The following is a 19193-nucleotide window of genomic DNA, read 5'->3' on the forward strand; positions in this document are numbered from 1 at the left end:
CTTTGGGGTGAGTCAGAGGCATGAACAGTGCGAGGAGTGGTTTGAGCAGTAACTAAGATATGAAGAGCATGTTGGCGGACTGATGCAGGAGGACTGAGGGGACCACCAGCACCCCCACTACCACCATAACCACTCACTTCCGTACTCCGCTGGGACAAATGGTACTCTCTGGCTGAACTACTGTGCTGCTCCTGGCTTGCCCTGCTTGGAGGAGTCTCTGGGGATGACATCAGCTTGTGGCTCATGTGTGGGACACTGTGAGTCATCCCAACCTGAGCTACGGTAAATACTACATGGCCCTCCATACCTGAGCGACCCTCACTGCCACCATCCTGGTCATGGTCACCTGGAGACATTGTTTGGTCTGCTGGGCTGCCACACAGGGAATATGACCCGGGCTCAAACACAGGGGGGTATTCCATCCCTGGATAGTGGGGCAAGATCTGCAACAGGAAAATATTAATGAATGACTTTGCTGAATATTATAAATTTGGGGGCACTTACATTGCTTTTATATATTATCAACACATTACTGAGCTTATACACCAGCATGCAGGCATTATATCTTTATAGCTACAAGTAACGTATAATTTATTAGCCAAGTATATGTGTATATTTACCTAGGTATATCCTCATGGGTCCCAATTGCTAAAATTTAGCTTCTAACTCATTTAAAGTTTTTGGACTCGACAACCCCTTTGTTCAGGTTGTTCAACTGTTCCATGCATCAGTTGGGAAAACTATTTCTTGATGTCTTTCAAGCTTTTTTTTTTTTTTTTTTTTTTTAATTAGTTTCATGCCCCCCAGTTGATCCCCAGTCCCATACAAACTGATCTCTATTAATTCTGTACACTTCCATAACCATCCTGAAAACTATAATCATGTCACTTTTCTCCTTCATGAATGGCAGCTTAAAGTTTTCCAATCTTTCATTTTATTTTAAATCAGTTAGGCTAGGGACCATCTTGGTTGCAGATCTTTGCATAAGGCTAGGGACTATCTTCATTGCTGATCTTTGCATCATCTTTATTTTATGTTTTTATTTTCTGTTCAGCATTCATTTTCAATAAAGCTGCATAAGCTTTTGCAAGAGCCTGGAACCAATTGTCCATTTTCTTATGGGATTAATGCTCCAACTTTTCCCTATAGGATTAATCACACAACATTCACTGATTTAGATTATGTGCACAATTTTGCTAATTAAGCATGAAACAATGTACCACTGTATATAACTTTTCTCAGTACGTATATCAAAAAGTGAAAGATTGCTTTACCTTTTGGTTACGTAGTTTGGGTGGCACTGGGGTCTTGTTTCCTTGATGGGGAGAGGTTGAAGAGGGCACAGATGCTAGAGTTGGGGAGGATGGAGGGGAGGCAAAGAATAGGTCCCGGGGTGACATGATACCAGGGGTTCTCCTCTGCTTTCCAATCATTGACACACCCATAGCAGGCTGCCAGAGAAGGAATTGTGTAAGCAGAAAAGAAGTCAAAGGATCATTAAGTAAATTAAAAATATTCAAATATTTACAAGTACAGGTAACTCTCGATTTACGCGTTTGGTTTATGCGTTTTTTAAATAATGCGGGGTCCAAAATCCAAATAAATGTTTAATTTACACGTTTTTTCACTTATACACGATAATTTATGGAGTGGCCACCAGATGTCTCACGCAACTGGACTCACACGGCACTGCGGCCACACAGCTGAGCTCAGTTCTTCCCACGCGCCACTTGAACAACAATACAGTACCCACGCTGCCACGCTTCTCAACAATAGGGGTGGGCAGGTACTGGTACCAGTACTAATGGTACCAGCTATACGGTACGGTACAGGTACCAGACTGCTCGGTACCGGTACCAATACTAGCCAGTCGCTCATGGTGTCCCTCATTTCTTCCTCACACGAGTGAGGCTGAGACTGAGTGCCTGAGTGGATATCTCGGTGATATGGATATCTTCTCTCTCTCTCTCTCTCTCTCTCTCTCTCTCTCTCCACTGAACGAAGTGAATATTTATTTTTCGATAGAAACCTACCTCTTGTTTGATTTACATTGTTTTTGATTTACGCGACCTCTTCAAGGACACAATACTCACGTAAATCGAGAGTTACCTGTAGTTGAAGAAGTAATGAATCTACCTTGAGAGGTGTGCGCATTGTTTCCGTCTCCTCTGTGGTGGTGCTGATGGTGAGGCTGGGTACATGTCTAGTGACAGTGGTATTGTGACAGTTCCCTGGGCTGCTTGACTGTAGGAAAGAGGACGAAGAACGTAGCTGTGTAATGTGTGAAGTTGGAGAAGAGGTGGAACTGTTGCTATAAGCAGGGGATACTGACAATGTGCTGGATGAAAGTGTAGAGGCTGTGGGGATAAAAGGTGGAGAGGAAGGCAAGGAAGAGGAAGAGGAGGAAGCTGGGAGTGTTCGCTCACTGGGAGAGAGAAATTTTGTCCTGGGTGGCACCTCAGGCCGAGAGGGTGTCCCTGCATCAGCATAAGGAAACTGCCTTTGTGGTCGCCTGCTCACTGTGATGGTCACTGGGTGGCCCATACTATCAGGTGGAGAGGCCTCTGAGGGAGTCTTAGAAGGCCTTACATTTTCTATGTGGCCATCAACTATAACCTGTCCACTATATGGGTCTAAAACCAATTCAAATGCTGGTTTCATTGGATCAGTGCGGCCACGGAGGAGTGGTGGGTGATAGAGGGCAGTGCGTTTGAGGCGATCAGAGGCACCGTTTTCTCCAGAGCCCGAACGCGAACGACCTTCCTTCCTTTCAACTGTGCAACGGACTGTAGTTCCTTTGGTTCTGGAGGTGTCTGTGCGTAGTGAACTGATCCACAACTTTTCTGGCGAGCCTTCACGGTATTCCTCAGAAGCCAGAAGGCTACTGGTGGAGCCATGTGAACTGCGTGTGGGTGTGTGAAGTGGAGAGGTGGGTGGAGAGAGTGCCCGGGGATGAGGCCAGGCCAAGCAATCCAGGGAACCTCTACGGGGTGATCCTGATCTGATGGGAGACTCTCCACCAACACTCCCTCTCCTTCCACTCACCTCAAACTTGGAGGGACTGCATCTGCCACTGGACGGGGGGGTGCTATTCCATCGCCCTAAACTGCCCTTGCTGGAGCTACTAGCACTGCGGCTGTCCAGATCAATAGAGGACGGCCTGACGGGGGAGTGCTGGCTACTAGCCCGGGTGGGTAGCATATACCGTGGCCTCTGGCGCTGGCTTGTTCCGTTGCTTTCACTTGGTACTACCTGAACTTCTGCAGTAACCTGGTGGTGTGGAGTGATAGTGGCCTGAACGGAACTAATTTGTAATGGCCCATGGCTGCCAGTGGTGGTGGTGGCAGTAGTTGTAGTAGTATTTGCTGTGGTTGTGGTAGTGATGGATGTTGGGGTTATAGTGGTGAGGGTGATGGTAGGGACTGGGGTTGGAGCAGGAGTGGTTGCGGTGGGAGTGGTGGTGTTTGTATTGATGGGAGTAACAGAGGTGGTGGTGGTGGTTGTGGCGGAGACCAAGAAAATCTTCTCTTCAAAATGCCGTGTCTGCTGCTGCTGTTGTTGCTGATGTCCACAGACTGCTTGCTGAGTTTGGGACTTATCTCCTTGTTGTTGGTGCTGCTGCTGCTGCTGCTGCTCCCCTGTAGACTTTTTCCTGTTTTTATGGGTGTCCTGAGTACTCTTCCCGGTTGCTGGTCTCCGCCGCTCCAGTGTGAAGGGTGTGGGCAGTTGGCGGATGCGGTCACGCAAACTGTTTTTCCTGGTCACTTGCCGACCTGAACCTTCCTCAGTCCTATTTTGTGGGTCAGTACTTGACTCAGGCCTGTTCACCTTCCTCAGATCACCAGTGGAGGTGCTGCGACTGCTGTTTTCACCCACACGTCTGTAAAAACGTTTAGAAATAAGGCTATGGAGAACTCTTAGGATTAATCAATCATATGTACAAGGAGCTTAAATAATCTATTTTAGATATGGTGTTAAACTATGAAACATTTACACCCATCATATGAAGGACTGATTAATTATTTAGAAAGTTATTTATTGTAAAATAATCATCCCATAGGCTTAACTCTGGGTTCATCAGGACAGTGTTGCATGTTAAGGCATACTGAGGTAGTGGGTGAATGTGGAAGAGGGTGACAGGAGAAAGTCACGCAGCTGGTTGTTGTAAGTCATGGCAGCCAGCCACCCAACTCAATATAATTTGCCATAATAAACTAACATATTCAAAGACTCCCCCTCCTCTGTCCCAATCTTGACATGCTAAACCTAATCTCCCATTCCCACACTTACGGGCACATGAGCTGTGATTCGCTAGGGCCTTCCTGTGTGGCAGGCAGGGAGGAAGGGATGGGTTGTTGGTATGTTCATGTCATTTTTTGGTCAGTGACAGTGTTGTTTGTGTGTTTTCAATACTGCTTGTCAAGTATCAATGTAGTGTGTTTTCATTGAGTCTGGGTAAGTAAATTGGTAAGACTATTTGTAAACTGAATCCGAGGGAGAGGAGAATGTCAGGGTGGAAGAGTGTACTTCCTTGGGGGTTAGTGCATGGACAGATTAGGTTTAGTGTGTCGGAGCAGAGGAGTTTTTTTCAATTTGTGTTATTAGTTTATTGTGCGAAACTATATTTAGGGAGGGCACTGCACATGAAATGCAGTGCCTCATTGGTAACAAAGTCCTCTTGGTGTTACTGATGAGGCAGAGGGCTTCATTTTGTACATGCTGTAACAATCTTGAAAAATGTATACTCCAAGAATGAAAGTAACCAACTTGTTTACCATGATCTTCCTCTGATCTCCAAATGGCTCCAATATGATTGTGTGATACACTAAAAACATCTATGTGTTTCTTGGCACATTTATGCATATAAATATTCAAGTATATGATGATCTCACCTATAACTGCGAAAGGAGGCTGTAGGTACTGGCTGACTCATTGGGTCCTTGTAAGGTTGCAAGAACCTCAGGCTAGGTCCCTTGGTTCCACTGAGCATTGCCAAAGAGGAACTCAGAGGAGTCCCTCTACTCTGAATACTTCGGCCAGGACTGGTTAAGCCTCCACGCCATAAGGAAGTCCCACCACCATCCTTGCCTGGAGGACTTCTGTAAGAACATGGGATTTACTACCATGGACCATATTAATCACTTTAATCAAATTCATACATGTCAGAGAATTAAACACTAGCCTATTTCTAATGCAATGCCTTCACTATAATTTATTTTTTGCATGATAGAGGTAACATGCTTTGTCGAGGGGCAATAGAGGCCAACCTCAGCCTGTACTAGGAATTTTTTTTATAGACAACTCTTAACCCTTTCCATCCGTGATGCAGATGTCGGCGTCACAGTATAGAAAGGGTCAAGAGGAAATGGAAGAGGATTAATCCTCTTCTAAACCTCTCTATCCTCCTCTAAATTCTCTTCCATTTCCTCTTAAGAGGTTTAGAAGAGGATGAAGAGGAAATGGAAGAGGATTAAGAGGTTTAGAAGACTAAAACCCTTTCCATACGGTGATGCCATTGGACGCCAACATTGCCGGAGTGAAGGGGCTAAGAGGTTCATGGTACTCTGTTTTAAGGTTACTAGTTTTGAGTCAATTTTTCAAAATGAAAACTTCAGTTAACTGGCAATATGATGGGGATTTTTGAACACTTGATAGCAGTCAAACAGTTGCTGGCTTAATTTTGCATGGCCAAGCCACCTCCCTACCTATGCACCATAACCACTTGGCCATTGCACTTATTTCCCATATTTCTAAGTCTAGTTTATCTAACACTATCATCACTAACTCCTAATGAAATTATATTTATTGCCATCTTTGAACCAATTTCAATACTGAATTCAATTTTCCAATGCTCAGCTTCAGAGAGCTCTGTAGTATTTCAAAGAAAAGTTCCCATCAATGTAGCAATACTTAAACTTGACTACAGTGCAGAATCTTGAATGACTCAAGAGGTAAATGAACATACTTGGCTGAAGGTGGAGGAGACTGCAAGGAGTGAGGGGAGGGGGGTGGTCTTTCCTCCAGCTCCTCATCTGTCTCACTGTAGTAAACTTCCTCTCCTGCAGACAATCAAAGGGCTTACATTACAAATTCATACTTTTGTCCCTCAAGATCTTATTTCCTTTTCTAAAAACTACATTGGTACATTTAGTAAAGCTTGCTTTCTTACAAACTGGGTTTCAGAATGATAAAGCAAACGTAACCCGTCAATTTTTATCTTATGTTTTGCTCATATCTTCATGAATTAATAGAATCCACAATATATCAAGAGTTGAAAGGCATGACAAAATTTTGAAGTATTAGAAAGTGGAAATATGGAGAGCATCACCTTGAAGAAGGATACATCAAACACTGGCATGCTGAAACAAGCATGACAAATCACGGAACTCTCCAGAACACTACTTCACGCTAAATGTACACTATCTTATGTCAGGTGAAAGTTAAAAGAAGAAACTGATGCTTTGGATACTTCATCCATACATGCAAAGAGCAGGGGGTTCTGAATCCTAAGGACGCAACTTGCAAAGTGAGCTACTCTACACTGCCTCTTATTGTCATAAAAGGGATATCAACCTGTAGTTGAATTCTCAGTTACAAATCACTTTACCTACATCTAAACAAAATGTGTGTGAACTTTATATGTATAAAAAATATATGAAAGTAGACAAACACAAACAACTGTTCCTTTTGGTTTGTGTGAGTATCCACTCAAATTAATGTAGCGTAACATAAAATTCATACTGAATATCACACATTCTCCGAACAGAAAAAGGATGTAGTCATCCCCTGACATTTGTGATCTCAGCATTTGACTGGAACTTGAAAATTTGCAGGGTACTTACTACAAGAAACTCCTCATAATTTCAGTGTCAATCAGGCAATAGGTTTTGGCCTAAACTCTGTGTATGTTTCCCATCTCAGTGTCATAGTAGGAACTGTAATATTTGCTTGATGTTCATGGAATCTGTTGATTTCATCACTTTATTTATTGCTCTATGTACTTGTGTGCATATTGTTATAGCATGACATTGTATTTGGCTATGTACTGCGTGTGCTGTGCTGTAAAGTGCCCTAGACTTATTCTTGTGTCGTGTCAATTCAGCATTTTGCCGATGGTCCCAAACAAGCTAAACTGTCTTGTGCTTGGAATGCCTCTAAGCACCCCTAAAATGTTATGACCCTAAAATAACAGATAACATTATATGACAAAAACAGGGAGGGCATGTTGTATGCCACTAACCCCGCCGACACTGGCCCAGCCATTGCTGGTCCTGAGGCTACTACCAATGAAAATCCCAGCCTGCTGCAGCCACCACTGCTCCTTCCATACCAAGCAAAGGTTGTTTGAATGAGTTATAATGTCCTCTTTTCCGTAATGTCTGGATAAGGGGGAAAACTGGCAGGGAATGAAGGGAAGAATAAAGGAGGGGGAAGCAAAGGAAAGTGCTTCTCAAAAGTTAATGTTGTTTCTTTAATAATTCATTTATTTTATTATATCTTCATTCATTCACTAATGTGTGTGTGTGTGTGTGTGTGTGTGTGTGTGTGTGTCATTGGCCTGTGATTGGTGAGTACCCATAAGCCAGGAATGCAGGGCCAGTGTGACATTCAGGTTACTGGGCAATTACACCCTTTTGTGAATCACTACTTTTTAGTTTCTTGAGTCTGGAGTTGCTATCTTGCTATTAGAAATAAATAAAAACAAAAAGTTTCTTTAACCCCTACGGGACAGGCCGGGTTGTAATTTCCTGTCTCGCCATACAGGCAAACACGCATCAATCTCTTATTTTCATCGACATTCACTTTATCAATACTCTTTAACTACAGAAACGAGGTGAATGAAATATGCATTCTGACTATCATTAACTCTTCCTCTTTCAAATGGAATCTTCCCAAAGTGTCTAGATTCTGTAGTTATTGAGACACAGTGTGTTGAATGAGAGTACATAATTACCGCAGATATTTGGTGACCGAGTCACTGTGTCCGTTTTCTTTCTCGACTCTGGCTTGCTATGGCTTCGACTAACACGCTGTGGAGGTGTGATAACGTTATCACCCCGCACTCTCCTTCCCCTCCCAACTTGTGTTTGTCTAGCTCTCCTCCCTCTTATTCCTCTTCCGCCTGCTCTTCCTTGTGTATGGCCTCTTACATCACTTATGGGAGGAGAAGATTCAGCAGAGGAAGAGGATAATGCAAACTCAATCCTCCTCCTGGACCTTGGAGGAGATACAGGTGGAGAAGAGCATAGCGAAGATGTAAGGGAAGCAGAAGGCTGCCTTTTGCAGAGTCTATAAATACCAAGTCAAGTCATACGCAGCTTTGTGGGAGGACGTTGCTTGGTGCCAAACTAGAGAATGTAGAAACTGGGATTTAGAGAAAACGAAGAAAGGCGAACTAATCTAAATCAATCACTTCAATATGCCCCCCCCACACACCCCACGCCGCCGTTTGTAGGCATTGGAATTACAGTCACGCATAGCTCAATAAAAAGGCATATTTTTTTTGTCAATGGCTTGCCTGAACGCGTGGTGAAAGAAGGCGAGAATCCACATCCAAAGTGCACACACCGCCACAGCTTTAGTCACCCGTGAACTGGCAGGTATTTGGATTCAAATGACGTCATCCCGCTGTTCCACCCCAAACTGCCCCCTGCGCGTGCTAGTAGCAGCTATGAAGGCAGAGTAACTTGACTTGGTATGTATAGACTTTGACCTTGTCATTTCCTGCCCACTGGTGGATGGGGCCGTAACAGGTGTGGAACGTGTCGCAGCAGTGCACGTGGTCAGAGCTGGTGGACCTGAGGTGGTTGCCCCATCATCATCGCTACTCGTATTATGCCACTCACAATCACTGTCACTCCACTTAAAATCACTTTCCAGTGTTACAACAGAAATATCAAGTTCATGTTCTATTGCACCGTCGGAAGGTCTAGCACTTGAGCGATCAGTACGTGATGAATTAGCTATCGGAGTGAACTTAGCCACTGGCCACAAAGACCGACGAGGTGTTTCGAATGCAGATATTCTATTTTTACACGTCCATCCACTAAAAAAGCCTCAGACGCACTGACTCGATGATAAAAGTACTCAGGACAAGTGTTGACATATTTGGGGAGGAAAAATTTGGGAAAATGGCTAACATGAGTGAAATATAAGCAGAGAGGCGATCACCGCCACCCGTCCTCTGTCAACCGAGCAGTGATTGCCGCTCCCCGTCCCGTAGGGGTTAATGAGTAATTTTTGAGAACAAATTTGTCCCTAAGGGTGTCCCAGACATATAGAATAATCCCTTTGAGTCACCATTCTTTGAGTTGGTGTAATGGATGTCGGCACAAAAAAATATCCATGGTCCCCTTCCATGGACTATCCTATCCCATATTCCCTAACCAAATAGTTACCAACACAAAGTCTGAAAAAAGCTTAAGCTTCAAGATGTACCACTAAAGCAAGCAGACCTCAGCATCATTCATCCTAACAAGGCTCTACTCACCCTTTTCCCCATGGTCAGAATAGGGCATTATCCAAATTTTCTACTTGTTCTCACTTAAAAAAGAAAAAAAAAATTCCAAATCCTAAATCACTAATGTACCAAAGCTTTCAAATATGAACTTATGCTATTGTACGTTTTTCTCACTAGAAACTGCCTAACCTCCCTTACATCCTACAGAATCTCCCTTATATCGTACAGCAATTTAGCAGAGACCAAAATGTCTGTGTTTATATTTGACAGACAAATTCTCCCCTACTAAATCTTAAAAAATCAGAAACTTTTAGCATTTCAAAGAATCCAGATTTAGGTCAGCTTTTCAATTGTGCATTTTGAAGATGGGTAGCAAAAGAATGTTTTATATTTAAATAGGGACCATGGTTGCAAGATTCAAACTACCAAAGAACAACCATATTAATATTAATAGATGATTTTTTTTTTTTTGTGGGTGTGTGTTTTCTACTTTGGAGAAAAAAATTACCACAGGGTACAAATGTCAAATCTGAGCTGCAGCCCATAAAGTTTGCAACATTCTTGCAGATGGTGTGGAGCTGCAAATACCTTGACTTCATAACAAAATCCTTAAGTTCTCTTGATTTTCATGTGGAGGAAAAATCTCTTGAGATTACCAATGTTCTTCAACTGACATAAGTATATATATATATAGATATATATATATATATATATATATATATATATATATATATATATATATATATATATATATATATATATATATATATATATATATATATATATATATATATATATATATATATATATATATATATATATATATATTATATATATATATATATATATATATATATATATATATATATATATATATATATATATATATATATAAAAGTGACAACAAATCAGGGGAGGCGGTGGCCGAATGGTCAACGTGTGGGTGTGGTGAGCCCATAGACCTAGGTTCAAGTCCTACCGAAACACGCTGATTTTTCAAACCACTGCCAAGTGGCAGATTATCTACATGCTGTCAAGATCTTCAATCAACCCCAACTTCAGCGACTTCGTTCAAGAGGAGCAACGGGGGGCAGCATGGACCAAGCAAGTCATACATCACGTCAGCCACTATAAATAATATTTGCTTGCGCCACTAACGGATTGGGGTCACCCAAGAGGCCCCTCAAGAAAGCCGACAGGCGTTATAGGCAGCAGGTAAAAAAAATAAATAAATAAATAAAAAAAAAAAAAAATTAAAAAAATAAATAAATAAATAATAAATAAAAAAGCATGCAAGAATTCAAATGTGTATATGATTGTTGTACTTCCAATAAGTAATGAAAAGTAAACCAATCAATTAAAAAGTTATGAAATTTCAAGGGACATAATTATGAAGAGTTTAACTGTTTGATACAAAATTTTAATCACTACTTTTGATAACTGGAATAAAAATGTACAGCAAGCGCTCTGGTTTTATATAATAATTTTTTTTTTTTTTTAAACTATCATACGCTGTGGTTCTGTACGTTGACTTATACATCAGAAACAGCACAGGTGGGAACATAATGACCAAAGCATTCAAGTGTTGGCTAAGTTTTTCCATTCATGTGCATAATGAATGATACATTGTACAACATTAAAAGTATGAGCAGGTTTATGCACAGCTCAAATGTTGAAGTGTAATAACTGAGTAACCATGCAGGTGTGGAGCCCCCAAGGACACCTCGTGATCATTCACACCACATGATACACAGGGTAGGCAGCCACAGCCCTGCAGATATTGATTCCACATTGCAGGAACCAAATTAGAGTTGCAAATAATATGATGACTTCTGTAGCCCATATCATTTTAGTAATAAGATGTGATTTTTTCTGCTTATTGCCTTGATATAACAGAGATATTCAGATTCTATTGTTGGTATAAACCTTCAAGAGGCCAGCTTGATAACTGGTCAGTAATTGTTCCCCCAAGTACTTTACTGAAATGAGTGAAAGGCAGATAATACTGTACAGTACTGGAACTCATGCAAAAAGAAAGATATTAAAGAATTTTACCAACAGATGGACAGACAGACAGACAGAGGGACAAGGACAAAGACAGATGGACTGACAAAATGACAGATGACACACAGACACTAACATGGACAGAATAAAATTAACACTTACATAATTTGTTGCATACAGAAGAACAGACGCAGTTAAAGCCTAACATGTAAGTAGTGCATAGTATTCTTTTACTTTGTACTTTTGAACAGGAGTAGGGGAAGCCATGGGTATAGGAAGGAGGGGATCATGAGTTAGGTAGAGAGCCAGTGTTGTGTGTATGTGGGCTCTAAGGTGCCTATATTTCCATAAATGGTCCGGTGGGTGAGCTTAGCTGCATTTTCGCACCTCTGCAACCACCCACACAAATTTTCGTCCAGTTGCCCTAATCTGTGGATACGCAAAACTTGAGGCCAACTTGCATGATAAGAGTTGCATAAGCTTAATTGTTTCTAAGCGCAACTTATATCCCAGAAATATGAGAGTTGAGTGAACTTCAATAACAGCAAAGTCTAAGTTTAAATAATTTGTAAATTAATATATTTTAGTGTAATTTCTTCAATTATTACGCCTATGACTTGAAAAGAAAAATGTGCATATAAGTTCTGCTCCCCTTTGGTTTTATCTATAGTTTGACTCATCTCTAATGTTTCATCTCATGTTTCATTAAGGGTTTTGTTTCCAGGGTATCCTTGTTAAAGCTGTTTCAGTTGAATAATGCTGTCTATAGGCAGCCTGAACAATAAGAATGATCCAGTTCAAGTAGTGGCAGCAGTTGATCAAGTACGGCAAGATCTAAAACCTTTTACAAGGACAAATTGGAGAGAGGACGATAATTTCACATACTCTCAACAATGGGTCCTGGTTTCCTGAGAAGAGGCCACAGCAATGCCTGCTTTACAGATTGAGGGAAACAGCCCTCTGAGAAGCATCTCTTAACTATTTTCAGAAGAAACTCGGCTCTACAGTAGTAGACACTAAAGAGTTCCAAGACATTTATGGGATCCAAAGAGCAGAACATTTTATTGAGGTTTCTTATGTAGGATGAGACCATGTCCACTTCTACTTAATAAATGATGAATGATATAGGACATTTTAGTGGGTTGCAGTTGAAGTACCACTAAAAATTCCTCATTTGAGAAAGCTTCATCTAACCATGTCTTTATGAGTTATCTTGCTTGCAAAAATATGCATCAAAGTTGGAAGCCACCTAAGTGTCAGACGGTTTTGCATTCACATTTTTTTCTGACAAATAAATTGTTCACAACTCAAGCTAATTTTCTATAATCATTGCTACATGAATCAACCTTTCCTCAGTGATGATCTTTGACTATGTTAACTACAGCTCTTCTAGCTAAAACACGCTGAGACCAAACCAGGTCTATTCTATTTTGCTGCCATTTCCGTTCAGCTTTCTTATGTCTCTCCTACAGGATTTAATTATTGAGCTGTACCAAGGTGAATCATCTTGACTTCCAGAAAAAGATGATCAAACGCTAATTTAAATGCACTATTAGGTACATAAACCACTTCAGTTGACTAAGAGTAGAAATTTAAATACCCATGTTTCACAATGATATTAACTTTACAGACCCACTTTACTTCTTTAGTTATATTAACACTTTATAAATTGACACTAAAATAGCTGGCAATTGTTATTAGTGTCATTGTCCCTTGTGGAAGCTATAATTCAGTCAACATAAACATGACAGCTGCTGACCTCCAAAATAATGCTCGGGTAGTGTGAAAAGTCTGACAACTCACTGCTAAGCATCATACACATATCACACCATTTTTATTACCAAAAAATTTCAAGGGGCTGTTGGTTGTAGGTCTTGGATGTGGCATATGTAAGGAAATTGTGTAGTTACTCTGCAACTCTACTTTACCTTGTTAAGTTACTTAACTTATTAAATTTTAGAAGTGCTTTCAATGGTGCTGCAAAATTAATAACTTATTATTGATAAATTAGGTGGTATTTATTGTTAAACTATTAGCCCTGCAGAGGCTACCATTCAAAATCAGTTAATGTAAACATAATCTCCCCATAAACCTTGTCCATGTCATCATCACTGCAAGACATGATTTGTACCACATGCTGGTAAATATAGAAAAGTAAAGTAATACAGGAGATATCAGTAAGGTAAATATCATCAGAAAATCAAGGAAGACGATGGTGACAAGACAATTAGTGTTAATGAATCTCTCAGAAGGTCGTCCAAAATAAAACCTAAATGAAGGCTGCATTGTTTGGCAAGGTGTCAATAGTATTAATTCACTGCTAGTTGGCAAGTGATAAGGGAACGGGGATACTGGGGCTGCAAGCTCCCGATGACTTCAGATTCAAGGGTCATCCTATGGAATGGCTGCAGTAATACGGTACACTGCTCAGAGTGCCACGCAAGGTGCTTGTCCATCTATTGCTCATATAGAATTGCAACCAACTACTGAAATTGCAGAGACATGAGCAGTCAAAGTTCATGTCTAGTAAATAGACAACTGACCATACCGTTGCGCTACTCATAAACTTGTGTGTGGGGGGCACCACAAGCAGATTTTTGTTTCGGCATCAGAAAAAATACTGCTGCTGAAAATCCCTTATGTCCCTGGGCCCTAATAGTTGGTTTGTACTTTGTAAGGAGATACTCCTTTAAGAAAATAACTAGTGTTACTGCTCTTGATGGTGGACCAGTGATGCCAGATTACTTTTGTCTAACTAGTCTTTAAGAATCAGGTGACTGGGCTTTGCTGTAATCCGCTGCTTCTATTGAGTCAGTTTTTTTTTTTCTCATTAAATTTTATTGTTGCTTGCGCCTCTCTCACCTAATGACCCTGCTAAGTGCAGAAAGCATGTTTAAAATTGTGGTGTTCTTAACCCTTAAACGACGTGATTGTCTTCATACAATGCGATGATTATGGGAAGGTGAGGAAAGGTGCTGTCATGGAGGTAGAATAAGTGGAGAGGCCCGGACCCTGTGACTTGAAGCCAGTTCTGTCAATAAGCCATATTGCTGTAGGAAGACCTTTTTTGTAGGTTAGCACAAATGGCTCCTGTTTGATATTTCTTGAGGGCACAAACCTATCAATTGAGATATGATGGGGTAGGATCATGGAGGTAGGATAAAGTAAGAGCAGGTGTGCTCAGCCTTACCTCCTACCAAATATGGTAGCAAGGCTAGCAAAACTGGCCTCATTTGACAGAATAGCTTACATGGCTCATGGCCTCTTGACCCATCCTACCTCCTTGGGTGCTGTGGTGAGGAAGGATCTTCTGGTGAAGTACTAAGCGACGAAGGGCATTGTGATGAGGAATGAGAAAAATGAGAACACTGTGAACACACGTTTCACCCCTTACACACACACCTGATGCATATATCCACTTGTGACGGAAGCCTTTGCTGGAGTGATGCTGCACTCTCTACATCACTCATTACTTCTGTCACTGCTCATATTGTATTCATCACAGCTCAAAATAATACTCAGAAGTACTCAGAATAATCTTCACTTTCTGTCCTATCCTACCCCATCACTGTGTTTTCCTGCATTTTCTCAAAAGGTGCATGATGTGGATCCAGAGCAGCTCAGTTAGGACTAGCAACACTATCTCCCATCCATGTGGGTCAGATTATGCTGTCATACACAGGACCTGTCATGGAACCCATGAAACTTGAACCAAACATTCAAAACTGTGGTGTGCAAGTCTCATTAGATAACCAATGGCCAGCCGAGTGGACCATGGAGGGTTTGCTTAAATATACGATGGCCGTCGTTTAAGGGTTAAAGTGCATTATCAGTCACCAATTATATTCCAAGCATACAAACACGAATTTCATTCAGAGCTTAAAGTAACTGCTAAATATTTAACTATGAACCATGATTGTCTATTTGGGATGACAGACAGGCAGTCTACTCCTGACCATGGTGCTGGCGAGAAGAAAGGACAGGGATAACCCTTAGTCTGACATACACACCACATGATGGCCCTGGAAAAAGGACCACATATACATAACTACAATGTACATACCTTGCTGCTGCTGTTGTGTGTGTGACCCAAAGAGGTGGCGGTGGTGAGAGTGTTGCTGTTGTTGTTGCTGTTGCTGTTGCTGTTGCTGCTGTTGTTGTTGTTGCTGTTGCTGTTGCTGATGGTGGTGAGATGTGATGGCGGACAGCCCCATCTGGCTCATCCAGCGGCTGCGTTCCTCACTGGTGTCACATGCAAAGTAGAAAGTAGCACCACCTGGGAGGGGAAGATATAATCTGCTGTTAAGGTTGCTTACCCTGCAGTGGCCTGCACTCTGCTTCATGGTGGCACAGAAAAGTTGAAAACTGATATTAGACAGGAACAGAAGTTGAAATATGAGAAAGAAAATGGTTGAGAGGATGGCTTCTAGAAACACAAGCTTAGCTTAAGCAGAATTGAGGTTGCTGAGAGGGAGTGCCAGAACAGGGAAAGATGGAGACACTTCTACCGCAGCCACCCCCTGGAGGGAAGTTCCCTTGAGGGAACAAGGTGTTGGAGATATAGATAGATAGAGCTTAGCTCAAACCCTGTGTAACACAATTAACCCCTTCACTACGGCCGGGCGAAAACAGCGCCCCACGCCGTATTCGAGATCGCCACGCGCGCCAAATTTCAAATGTCGCTATTGAATATAACAAATTTTCAGCCATAAACTCAACATAATCATCATGTATTATATTTGAAAACATGCAGAATTAAATGGTGCACATAAAGAAACTTACTACGGCTGGGCCAAAACAGCGCCCCGCGTCGTATCCGAGATCGCTGCGTGCGCCAAATATCAAATGTCGCTATGGAATATAACAAGTTTTCAGCCATAAACTCAACATAATCATCATGTATTATATATGAAAACAGCAAATTAAATGGTGCACATAAAGAAGCATAAATCAATTGATAATTTTGAGATGTAAGCATGAATATAAAGATAAAATAACTCGTATATTGGCTAAAGCGCGCCAGGACGCAGTATGCGCGTCCTCGGATATGGTACGGGGCACGCAAGGATGCAGTATATGTGTCTTTGTGTGGAAGGGGTTAAGAAAAATACAAGAAAAACGATACAAAATTTAAGACATCTGAAATGCAATGAGAGACTGCACAAACTGAATTGCCTATGACACAAGAAAAAAAAGGTGATTTAATCAAGAAATTCAAACTCAAAAACGACCAAGAGCATGTAGACAGGGAAGACTTGCTGGTAAGGGAGAGTGGAAGGACAAGGGGAGGGATAGTGGAAAGACAAGGATAGATGACATAAATTGAGGAAGATAATGTGCAGAAAGATGTAAAGAAGTTTGGTTTCCCTGACAGAATCACTGATGTTTAGAATGGTTAGGATGCATAGATGATTAAAGCTAAGAACATCCATGACTTTAAAACCAAGTTGAATAAAAGCATATATGAAGACAGGAAAAGATAAGTTTAGTGCAAGTCCTATATACTACAATTAAGTAAATACAACTAGAAAGGCACACACACACACATTCACAAAGTCAAACACATACTTGAATGGTATATTTTGAAGGCATATTTCTTGGCCTTGACATCAGTAGCAGGACAGACATGGAACCCTGGCAAATAGATGAGGGAGTCAGCCCGTACTGCTTCCCTGTCCCGGTACCCATATAGGTAATTTTTCTGCAAGGAAGATGTCTTTGGTTACTCTTGATCTCTGCTAAAGAATATAAATAATTAGTAGCATAAATAAACAAACTGTGATCTCCACTAAAAAAATATTGATAATTAGTAGTATAAATAAACACTGTGATAATAATAATAATAATTTTTCCCTGGGTAATAAGGAATAAAATGAATACATGTCTTTGCACTCCACTCTGTCAGAAAAGGGATTAGCAAGGGACATGGCTCCCCTTATAAAGCAGTAGTAATAATAATAATAATAACAGCAATACTACTAATAATAATAAAAATAATGAAAATGATAATGAGAATAAGTAAGAAAAGCCACACTAAATATTATCAACTCCATTGGCCTCGAGAACACCAAACTCAAGCTGTCACTCACGGAGACAAGATATGGCAACGTCGCTCTCCCCCCCCAGGTCCCCTTGGGGCACTGACTGTCAAGCATCTTTAAATAGTTTCCAGGAGAGAGAGAGAGAGAGAGAGAGAGAGAGAGAGAGAGAGAGAGAGAGAGAGAGAGAGAGAGAGAGAGAGAGAGAGAGAGAGAGAGAGAGAGAGAGAGAGAGAGAGAGAGAGAGAGAGAGAGAGAGAGAGAGAGAAAATCAATCACACACACACACACTCTCTTTTCCACTTCTTTACTTTAATCCCTCCTTCCTTCCCTTTCTTCCTCAGAAAGAGAGCTTCCTCCTCTGTTTCCATCTCTATTATCACGTGATCACCTAGAGAGAGAGAGAGAGAGAGAGATTCTCAACACTCTCTCTCTCTCTCTCACACCTGGAACCTATGCTTGACAATGAGTGCCCCAAGGGAACCTGAGGGAGAAGAGCGACACTGCCATATCTTGTCTCAATGAGTGACAGCTCGAGTTTGGTGTTCTTGAGGCCAATGGAGTCGATAGTACCTTAAGAATAAACCATCGGCGCTCCCATCGGTGGGGCAGGAGGAAGCCCTTGTTGTCACGGCGGCGGTACAGCCAGCCCTGGTGGTCGCCCTGTCCAAGCTCCCGGCAGGAAATGCAGCGACTCCCTGTAAAGTTATTCAGCATAACATTAAATTTCCTTTCACACATTCAAAAACTATTTCCAAACTTTCGTTCCAGAATTTATGCTGAAAAAAGCCGTTTCACGGAGCTAATAAATATCCAATTTGTACCATACAATAAAGCTGGTTGTACCATTGCAGGAGTAGATGGAGTTGTTACTACTAATGTACTGAATATTAGGCAAACTAAGAAACAATGAATGGAGTTCTAGAAGAAAATACCTTTGATGATGAGATGGGGTACCCCAAAGGTGAATGACAATGGGTATTGAAGGAAAGAGCTATATTAAGGAAGGAAATCATCAATTCAAATTTTGAATTGAAGAACATCCTTTCTAAATAATTATGGTGCGAAGAGGAAGGAAGAGTAAGACTAAATAGTGAAACCTGATTAGACAGATGTGTGAAACGAAATGTATTAAGAGCAAGGTGGTAGCACATCAAATCATATGACGAGGGACATGGATGAACCACACATAAAGGTGTTCAAAGATATCTAGAGACAGCACAACAACTATGAAACTCCACAATAAAAGTGACAATAGGAAAGGCGTTAGGCAGTGACACTAGTTTCAAAATTATTCACAGCTTGCTGAAAAGTATTGAAGAAACTAAGTAAGATAACACTGAAACCAAGATGGATGTTGAATACCTTAGATTTGCAGATAAGTCATGTTCATGAAAGCTTACAAAGAATGATCAAGGAACTCCAGAGTATGAAGTTGGTTTGAAAGTGAATATTCACAGAATGTAAAAAATATCATAATGTGCAATGAACAAAATGGATGAATCAGGGTTGCCTTTCCTTTCATTCAATATGCCACAGTTTGTCTCAGCAAGTGGTAAAATATTCCCTGTAAGTGTCCTATACTGAACAAAAGGGTGCACATGTGAAGAGTGGCACAATAAATAGGCAACATCTAATTCTATTTTTTTTTTTTTGTTGTTGTTGTTGCTGTTGTTGTTTTTGAGTGATGT

General features: G+C 41.1%; 1 protein-coding gene across 1 annotated transcript in view; it reads right to left on the reverse strand.

Moving 5' to 3' along the window:
* The window catches only part of LOC126998480 (mucin-5AC-like), a 35348-nt gene that overhangs the window by 1939 nt on the left and 14216 nt on the right, over positions 1-19193 (reverse strand). Inside the window, exons 12-19 of the mRNA XM_050860213.1 lie at positions 18076-18200; positions 17033-17165; positions 15528-15740; positions 5966-6059; positions 4893-5099; positions 2137-3880; positions 1275-1451; positions 1-443 (exon numbers count right to left, since the gene is read on the reverse strand). The exon at positions 1-443 is cut by the window's left edge and continues 1939 nt beyond it. Of these exons, the coding sequence (XP_050716170.1) occupies positions 1-443; positions 1275-1451; positions 2137-3880; positions 4893-5099; positions 5966-6059; positions 15528-15740; positions 17033-17165; positions 18076-18200 (3136 nt within the window). The remainder of the gene's footprint in view (positions 444-1274; positions 1452-2136; positions 3881-4892; positions 5100-5965; positions 6060-15527; positions 15741-17032; positions 17166-18075; positions 18201-19193) is intronic.

The sequence above is a fragment of the Eriocheir sinensis genome, chromosome 14 (genome assembly GCF_024679095.1).
Source record: "Eriocheir sinensis breed Jianghai 21 chromosome 14, ASM2467909v1, whole genome shotgun sequence".
Lineage (NCBI taxonomy): Eukaryota > Metazoa > Arthropoda > Malacostraca > Decapoda > Varunidae > Eriocheir > Eriocheir sinensis.